The following is a 9,829-nucleotide window of genomic DNA, read 5'->3' as shown; positions in this document are numbered from 1 at the left end:
AGGCAGGGAGGGAGGGAGCGAGAGGGGCGGGGAGGGAGGCAGGGAGCGAGGGGGCGGGGAGGGAGGCAGGGAGCGAGGGGGCGGGGAGGGAGGGAGGGAGCGAGGGGGCGGGGAGGGAGGGAGGGAGCGAGAGGGGCGGGGAGGGAGGGAGCGAGAGGGGCGGGGAGGGAGGGAGGGAGCGAGAGGGGCGGGGAGGGAGGGAGCGAGAGGGGCGGGGAGGGAGGGAGCGAGAGGGGCGGGGAGGGAGGGAGCGAGAGGGGCGGGGAGGGAGGGAGGGAGGGAGAGGGGCTGGGAGGGAGGGAGCGAGAGGGGCGGGGAGGGAGGGAGCGAGAGGGGCGGGGAGGGAGGGAGGGAGGGAGGGAGAGAGGGGCGGGAGGGAGCGAGAGGGGCGGGGAGTGAGGGAGCAAGAGGGGCGGGGAGGGAGGGAGGGAGGGAAGGGAGGGAGGGAGCGAGAGGGGCAGGGAGGGAGCGAGAGGGGCGGGGAGGGAGGGAGGGAGGGAGCGAGCGAGAGGGGCGGGGAGGGAGGGAGCGAGCGAGAGGGGCGGGGAGGGAGGGAGCGAGCGAGAGGGGCAGGGAGGGAGGGAGCGAGCGAGAGGGGCAGGGAGGGAGGGAGCGAGCGAGAGGGGCAGGGAGGGAGGGAGCGAGCGAGAGGGGCAGGGAGGGAGGGAGGGAGGGAGCGAGCGAGAGGGGCGGGGAGGGAGGGAGGGAGGGAGCGAGCGAGAGGGGCGTGGAGGGAGGGAGGGAGGGAGCGAGTGAGAGGGGCGTGGAGGGAGGGAGGGAGGGAGCGAGCGAGAGGGGCGTGGAGGGAGGGAGGGAGGGAGGGAACGAGAGGGGCGTGGAGGGAGGGAGGGAGGGAGGGAGCGAGAGGGGCGTGGAGGGAGGGAGGGAGGGAGGGAGCGAGAGGGGCGTGGAGGGAGGGAGGGAGGGAGGGAGCGAGAGGGGCGGGGAGGGAAGGAGGGGAGGGAGGGAGAGGGGCGGGAGGGAGGGAGAGGGGCGGGGAGGGAAGGAGGGGAGGGAGGGAGAGGGGCGGGAGGGAGGGAGGGAGGGAGAGGGGCGGGAGGGAGGGAGGGAGGGAGAGGGGCGGTAGGGAGGGAGTGGGGCGGTAGGGAGGGAGTGGGGCGGTAGGGAGGGAGTGGGGCGGGAGGGAGGGAGTGGGGCGGGAGGGAGGAGTGGGGCGGGAGGGAGGGAGTGGGGCGGGAGGGAGGGAGTGGGGCGGGAGGGAGGAGTGGGGCGGGAGGAGGGAGGGAGGGACAGGGAGGGCGAGACGGACAAGGAGGGAGAAAGAAAGAAAGAAAGAAAGAAAGCAAAGAAAGAAAGAGAGAAAGGAAGAGAGAGAAAGGAAGAGAGAGAAAGGAAGAGAGAGAAAGGAAGAGAGAGAAAGGAAGAGAGAGAAAGGAAGAGAGAGAGAGAGAGAGAGAGAGAGAGAGAGAGAGAGAGAGAGAGAGAGAAGGGGGTATAGAGAGAGAGAGAGAGAGAGAGAGAGAGAGAGAGAGAGAGAGAGAGAGAGAGAGATAGAGAGAGAAGGGGGTATAGAGTGAGAGAGAGAGAGAGAGAGAGAGAGAGAGAGAGAGAGGGGGAGAGGGAGAGGGAGAGACAGACAGACAGAGACAGGAGGGGAGAGACAGACAGACAGACGGAGGGGCAGGGAAAGAGAGAGAGCACGCGTGTGTGTCAGGGGGAGAGAGAGCACAACAGGAGGAGAGACAGCGTGACAGGGAGAGAGACCCAAGAGACAGCCACAGACAAGACACAAACAGAGCACAAGTGTGAGAGAATGGGCGAGCGTGCCAAGTTTATTTGTACAGATGCATGGCCTGTAGCATTATTTACTCGCTATCCCCACAGAAGGATGGTTAGAATCTAAATCTGCAGAATTTAAGGGCAAGTGGGAACATCGATATCAAATTAGCTTAATGACAGGGACTGGTATGGTAGTTAGGCAACTATCAGACTGGATGGTCATTTATAATATGTCCTGCAAGGTCAATTGTGGGTCCATTATTGCAAACAATTTTGGACTTGAAAGCAGCATTATAAAGTTTGAAAATGCTATGAATCACTAGCTTGCCCAGTTGGAGTTGCATCCAATTTTAGATATCACACCTTAGGAAGGAGGGAAAAGTTACAGGGATGACAGATTATAGTTCCCTGTGTCGACAGAGTAAGCCAAGCTTGGTTTCCTCACAGCAGAGGAGGCTGAAAGGAGATTTGATAAGTGTTTAAAATCATGGAGGACGTGAACAAACAGAAACAAATTGTTTCTAATGGCAAAGTGCTGTTACTCAGAAGGCAGAGTTAGAAAAACTGGCAAAAGAACTAAACAAGATAAGCAACAGAAATCTTTTACAGAACACGTGGCTGGGATTTGAACTGCACTGAATGATGGGATGGCAGATAAAATGGTGACCCCTCCATTAGAATCTGGCTAAATATATGGAGAAAAACAATTTAGAGGGTAACGAAGACATAGTAGAGAAGTGGAACCAACTGGATTGCTCGTACAAAGAGCTGTTGCACAACAACTGGTCAAATAGAGTCTGACCCAAGCCATTTTCTTTGCTCAGAAACTATGCAAGATAACAGACTTTATGAGGAAAGACAATCTGCTGAAATGGACAGCAGTATGACAAATGCTGAAATGGACTGTAGCACGGCATATGGAGTTCAATCCAGAGCAGTAAGAAATAATGCTTTGAGGGGGCTAATATGGAAAGCTGGCATACTATGAGGGGCACAATTTTGATTTGTAAAAACACCTGCATATATACATCTCAAACAGTTACAGGATAAATTGATGAAATGGTTAAAAGTATATGTAAATTACTCGAGCTTAACAACATCGAGTTAGAATACAAGAGTGACAAAATCACACCACAATTTTATAAAATCACTGGTTAGGCCTCAGCTGGACTTGGCACAATTCTGGGCATCACATTTCATGATGTAAAGTCTAGGAGAAGTTGGCACCATGTAGGAGGGACATTTTTAAAAGTTCATCTGGTCAACTTGTTTAGATTAGATTAGATTAGATTAGATTCCCTACAGTGTGGAAACAGGCCCTTCGGACAACAAGTCCACACCGACCCTCTGAAGAGTAACCCACCCAGACCCATTTCTCTCTAATGCAGCTAACACTCTGGGCAATTTAGCACAGCCAATTCACCTAACCTGCACATCTTTGGACAGTGGAAGGAAACTGGAGCACCCGGAGGAAACCCACACAGACACAGGGAGAATGTGCAAACTCCACACAGTCACCCAAGGCTGGAATCGAACCTGGGACCCTGGTACTGTGAGTCAGCAGTGCTAACCACTGAACTACTGTGCCACCCCTTGTTTGTCGTTCATCCTTAACTTCCCTTGAAATGTGCAGCTTGCTAAACCATTTCGGAGACATGAGGAGCCAAACCACATTGCTGTGGGTCTGGAGTCAAGTGTGAACCAGACCAGGTAAAGATGGCACTTTCCTTCCCTAAAAGACATTAGTAAACTAGATGGGTACTTAGGACAATGGTCGCCATTAGACTAGCTTTTCAATTCTACATGTTTTTAAATTTAAAACTCACCACTGCCATGGCAGTATTCAACCCATGTACCCAAAACTCTAATCTGGGACTCTGCATAACAAGTCCACCACTATGCTGTAACCTCCCCTCAAGCATCAGTTATGAGGAGAGGTTGGAATGGTTAGGACTACATTCCTTGAAGAAATTATGGTTACGAAGTGGCCTAATAGAGAGATGTTAAAGATGAGAGGTTGATGCTCCTCATGCAAATGAGCAGGTCAATAACCAGAGGTTATAGGTCGAAAATCTTTAACAAAAGGTTCAGAAGGGAGTAAAGATACTTCTCCTGAACTGAGTTGTCAAAATCTGGAGTGCTCTACCTGAAAAGGTGATGGAAGTTGATTCCATTTAATAATTTTGTTGGGAAGTTGACAAGGCACTTAAGGATACGTTACGAACAATCAACAGGAAATGTGACTAAACAAGTCTGTTATTTCTAAGGACCAAGACAGGCAATATGGGTCAAATGGCATCCTTTTGTACAATAGATCCTATGATGCAATGGAGGTGATGTCTCTTTGGTACTCCTTCACAATTAGCTGATCAAAATCCTGGAATCACAGGCAAAATCCCTCAATTGTTAATTTAAAACTTAATTGAAATTGCTGTGTCCTCATCTCCTTTAAACCAATATGGGACACAGTACAGCCAAGGGAGCTGAATGGAATTGTATTCACTGTTGTATATATAAATAAAGCAGCAGTCTTGACCAAATACACTTACTGGGAACACCGTCAAGGTCATCATCTAGCATCTTCATAGGAACACCGTCGAGATCATCTAGACCAGAGCCTAGATCAATTGGAACTCCATCTACATCCTCCAATGGGGCACCATCAAGTTCATCCTCAACAGGTACTCCATCTAGTTCTTCAGACTCTGGCTACCAAACATATAATCCACATTATTACCATTACTGCCCCTTAGTCAGGACACATTAGAATTGTAACAGTGTTGTACAGTACAATAGATTTGCAATGATTGATTTCAGAGACAATGCAAAATCTTGTGAAATGGAACAACTATTGAACAATATAAATGGTGTCAGGAAATATGACAAGGTTACAGCTGTAATTTATTTGAAATCTTCACATATCATGATTTGCAAGAGTAGGTTATGATTATCAATAGTTGTTGTACTGATTTTGTAACTTCCTTACAGTATCTTCACAGAATATTAAAAATCACAACACCAGGTTATAGACCAACAGGTTTAATTGGAAGCACACTAGCTTTCGGAGTGACGCTCCTTCGTCAGGTGATAGCCTGATGAAGGAGCAACGCTCCGAAAGCTAGTGTGCTTCCAATTAAACCTGTTGGTCTATAACCTGGTGTTGTGTAATTTTAACTTAGTATACCCCAGTCCAACACCGTCATCTCCAAATCAATCTTCACAGAATATGTAAACCAACTCAAAAACTTCAAATAGAACATTATACACAGCATGATCACATGAATTTGCTTATAAACAGTACCGGAAGAAAGGAAAGTATTACGAGAATACACTTGTACAAGCCTACAACTGAGCAGTGCTGGCTGCTATGTATTGAACTACATAAAATATCACAATGCAAAATTTGGCTGCAGGCTAAAATTCCACAAATGGCCAAAAAAGTTTCAGAAGGGGCAAGTTTCCGCAAGGGGAATATGTTGAGGTAGCACAAGTAATTCTGTTCAAGTTAAAAATTTAGTTTTCTGTATTTGTTAAATTTTCATCTTTTTAAAAAGGAATGTTGAATGGAGGTGAACAATAAAAATTGTCATCAAGAGATCTTTAAAAATAATCTGGGGTGATAGTGAACCCCAATCTGAGTGATCAAGTGTGAGAGTAACTACTTACATTTATGTAACTTACATTGCTTCCTCAGACTGATAAAAGTGTCACATACAAAAACTAACTTGAAAGTGAAGTTACTAAGTCCGGCAATCTGCCAGACAACTACTGGTGAACAAACCTCCCACACCACCGGGTTAATATAAATATACCAACCATCTGATGAGACACTCTCATTTATTAAACCAGAGGTGAATATCCAAAACGTAAACATATAAGTAAAGGAACTTTGTCATCTAGCCCTGTCTGAACGGAAGTAGGTTTTTCCACACGTGGCTTAGACAATTCATAGATGACCAGGAAAAGAAGCAGCTTGCCTTAGACAGAACGTGTGTTCAACTAAAATGTAAATAGCATGAAAATGAGATGATTCACATTTGTTGTGATAAGAAATGCAAAGCCATCAAGGAAAATCTGACACCAACTTGTGCTATCTGAATTTACTCATTTGCAAAAGGAAATCTAAAAGTGTCAGAGAAAAGTCAGCTCTTTCACAGGTCCATTTCTGCTGTCCTCACTAAGATTTGGCACTGAAAACACTAATGGCAAAAACCTAGCACATTTTAAACAACAGTGACACACTATAACACCCTAAAAAGTCAGAGGTAGCACTTTCGGCAGCAAGTCAACTATTAACTGTTTGATAAAGTGAATGGGTTATCCAACACTGGGTCGTGTGGAATCTCACACCTTAAGAAAATTCATGCTGCATAACTTTAATTTTGGTCCATCTTAACCTCCTCTCCATTTCATAATCTTTACTTTGCTTCTTGCAGATGATTTTAACATAAAGTTTCTCACTTCCTGGTTTAAAGCCTGTATGTACCAGTGAGGATATCTGAATGGCTGACAAACTTCACTGCTCTTCACTCTTTTGAGACACCACAAATCTCCCAGAGATGACAGGCAGAAATCCAAGGCGAGAAGCTTGGCAATTGTACATCATTGTTTTCAATTAAACAATTTTGTTTTATAATAAATGGTTTATTTTGAGTTAAAGCAGCCCAGTGGAAGTCTCTTTTATTCTAGATAGCAACATCAAACAGAAACTGGCCATTTTTGTATTTGTACTAATTGTTTGACTCATGGAACAGTGAAGCCTGATTGCCAGCACATTCCTTCCGCTACAGAGGTAAGACGGCACACATAGCTATTCCAGAACTCGTGCAAGTGGGTTGTACTTCTTCAACAAACAAACTCACACCTGAACACTTCTCTTAATTCTACACTGTGTAATGAACTCAGAAAAAATAAATCTTAAATTAGATTTAGATTTTCTTTTAGCCCTTTCTAGCCATAAGAGTCAGGCATAAATTACATCTCTCCATGAACTAGAAAAGCATAAAAAAGATTTGCTGTCATTTCAGTAGCACGGAACTGAAAATAGGAAAGCAACATTTAACTTATATAGAAATATTGGTAGGTCACAGAGTTAGGAATAATGCAGGAGAAAGTGAGGACTGCAGATGCTGGAGATCAGAGCTGAAAATGTGTTGCTGGAAAAGTGCAGCAGGTCAGGCAGCATCCAAGGAGCAGGAGAATCGACGTTTCGGGTATGAGCCCTTCTTCAGGAATGAGGAAAGTGCGCCAAGCAGGCTAAGATAAAAGGTAGGGAGGAGGGACTTGGGGGAGGGGCATTGGAAACACGATAGGTGGAAGGAGGTTAAAATGAGGGTGATAGGCCAGAGTGGGGGTGGGGGTGGAGAGGTCAGGAAGAAGATTGCAGGTTAGGAAGGTGGTGCTGAGTTCGAGGGTTGGGACTGAGACAAGGTGGGGGGAGGGGAAATGAGGAAACTGGAGAAATCTGAGTTCATCCCTTGTGGTTGGAGGGTTCCTACACGGGAACCCTCAGTCCCAACCCTCGAACTCAGCACCACCTTCCTAACCTGCAATCTTCTTCCTGACCTCTCCGTGCCCACCCCCACTCCGGCCTATCACCCTCACCTTAACCTCCTTCCACCTATCGTGTTTCCAATGCCCCTCCCCCAAGTCCCTCCTCCCTACCTTTTATCTTAGTCTGCTTGGCACACTTTCCTCATTTCTGAAGAAGGGCTCATGCCAGAAACGTTGATTCTCCTGTTCCTTAGATGCTGCCTGACCTGCTGCGCTTTTTAGGAATAATGTAAACAGCTTTGTCCCATGCTATAGAAAGAATGTAGACATACTAGAGCAGGTCTAAAGATTTATTAGAATCATAACAATGCTGAGATTATATGCATCAGGAAAGGCTGAATAGGCTGAGGCTCCCTTCTCTTGAAAAGAGAAAATGGAGTGTTCTGATTGACATCTTCAAAATTCTGAAAAGCTAGACAAATAAATTATGTCCACTTGAAGGAAAGATCAGAATTATGGGCTATAAATATTAAAAAACCTCACTGATAATAATAACAAGGAATTCAGGTGAAATTTCTTTAACCAGTAATTAAAACATGGAGCCTTTTTCTTAACCAATAATCGTTGAAGTGAATAGCAAAGGTGAATTCATGAAGCTAGAAAAGCAAATGAGAGAGAAGGAAGGGCAAGCATAAGCTGATAGGGTCAAATGACACGGTCAAATGAGAGGTGCGGAAAATAAAAATCAGGCAAATGAGCTCTGGAAGTCATCAAGAACACAGTTAAAATGAATGGATTATCAAGTAGTTAGCTACCTGGCGTTTAGAAACTTCTTTTATTTCTTCAACATCCACAAGTCCAAGGTAGATATTCTAGAAATTAATAATAAACGGTGTCAACAGAAATGAAAAGAACATTTACACATTTTAATGTGAGCCCTGGTCAACAGCACACCAACTAGTGTAATAAATAGAAGTCCAGTAGGCAAAAATAAGTACCTGAGGTTTGCAGACTTCTTTATTTTCTTCCTCAAGATCTACAAGTCCAAGAAAGATATTTTGGAGTTTAATGAGGAATGGGTCAGGGTAAACTGTCCAATCTTCCCATGCTCTAAAGCAACCCATCACTCTTTGCTGTAAAACAAATGGGAATACTTCAACATATTACTATCAATTGCAGTGCCTAAAAGTCTTTCCGGTAGCTTAAGACAAAAACGATCAAAAATGTTAAAATTCACACTTGTAAAATCGACAGTCTTTCTCAGAGAATGAAAACTTAAATACCATTCGCTGCATTTATATTTGCCACACCCCAAAACCTGTCTTCTTTGAATCATTCAAAAAGATCACAACTCTCACTTCAATTTATATTTACTCAACATGTGTACTTCAGATTGTGTTCATCTTCTGTCTGTTTCATTTAATTTCCTTTGCTGGAAATAATTCTCTTTATTCAATATCATCTTGTTTCTCCTGTTTCTGTTGTCTCCACTGAAATGTTAGTTACTTCAGTGTCATTAACAAGTAAAGATTTGACATTCCTAATACCTTTAGAAGATTGTTATGATTGTTTACTTCCCCAAATAGTGCTCTGCAAGCATTTCTTTCTCTACATCCTCAATTAGCCTTTTTCCCCATCTTTCAGCTTGGAGTAGTATCAGTAAAGCAGCAATAGCTCATTTAATCTTTGGGCATATAACTATGCAATACTTTTCCATTATCCTACATCTACACACTCAACTCTCCAGCATTGGTCACTGATTTGCAAATGGAAGCAGGAATGCTCAGAAACTGCTCAAAAAGCAATCTTAAACTTTACGTAAAATAAATCAAGACCAAGTTGATAAAACGTTTTAACCTCCTAGAGAAAATCAAACTGCAGTTTTAATGTAGAGCATTAGAAATTGTTAAGCTGTGTGTACAATTAAACAGAGTTAAAAAAAAGGTAGATTAAAAAGGTCCAAAAGGAGGAGCAGAGCAGCAATCCATTTGGAAACCGATTTTGCAACCTAATCATTTGTAACATTTTGAAATGAGTATGACCAAATGAAAAATCATTACCTTAAAATTTTCAGACTGCAAGTGACCTTGTATTGACTTGTAGGTTGCATTAAGATTTGCAAATATCTGGCACAACTTAGATTCAAAACTGTAAGAGAAGCAGAAGTAGTAATGTTTGCTAAATCAAAAATTAATCAAACATTTGATCCCTGTGAACTTGAGCCCATTCTCAAGTAGAAAATAATTTATACTATAGACTATTAATATATTAAAATGTCACAGGCAGTTCATGAGACCCTTACGAATAAAATTTCACATGAAGCAACATGAGATTGATAGTCAAAAGATTGGCTAAAGACAAACAGCGTTTTGAAGGAGGAAAGGGAGGTGAATGGGTGCACAGACCAAAATGGTAAAAACAAGCACTTCAGATGCTGGAAACCAGAGTCTAGATTAGAGTGGTGCTGGAAAAGCACAGCAGGTCAGGCAGCATCTGATTTTTCCTGCTCCTCAGATGCTGCCTGACCTGCTGTGCTTTTCCAGTACCACTCTAATCTAGGCACAGACCAAAATTCAGAGTTCAGTACCCAGACAAC

The 9,829-nt window shown here is 44.6% G+C and overlaps 1 protein-coding gene across 6 annotated transcripts in view; it reads right to left on the bottom strand.

The window, feature by feature from the left end:
- The window catches only part of LOC140478693 (U2 snRNP-associated SURP motif-containing protein-like), an 83,622-nt gene that overhangs the window by 18,543 nt on the left and 55,250 nt on the right, over window positions 1–9,829 (bottom strand). For all 6 annotated transcript variants that reach the window (XM_072571989.1, XM_072571988.1, XM_072571993.1 and 3 more), the window contains 4 exons: window positions 9,294–9,381; window positions 8,232–8,366; window positions 8,049–8,105; window positions 4,290–4,449 (listed from right to left, as the gene is read on the bottom strand). In XM_072571989.1, coding sequence (XP_072428090.1) covers window positions 4,290–4,449; window positions 8,049–8,105; window positions 8,232–8,366; window positions 9,294–9,381 — 440 coding nt within the window. The remainder of the gene's footprint in view (window positions 1–4,289; window positions 4,450–8,048; window positions 8,106–8,231; window positions 8,367–9,293; window positions 9,382–9,829) is intronic.

This window comes from Chiloscyllium punctatum, chromosome 6, assembly GCF_047496795.1.
Source record: "Chiloscyllium punctatum isolate Juve2018m chromosome 6, sChiPun1.3, whole genome shotgun sequence".
Classification (NCBI taxonomy): domain Eukaryota; kingdom Metazoa; phylum Chordata; class Chondrichthyes; order Orectolobiformes; family Hemiscylliidae; genus Chiloscyllium; species Chiloscyllium punctatum.
Note: the sequence above shows the minus strand (reverse complement) of the source record. Positions and strands in the feature narration are given on the sequence as shown.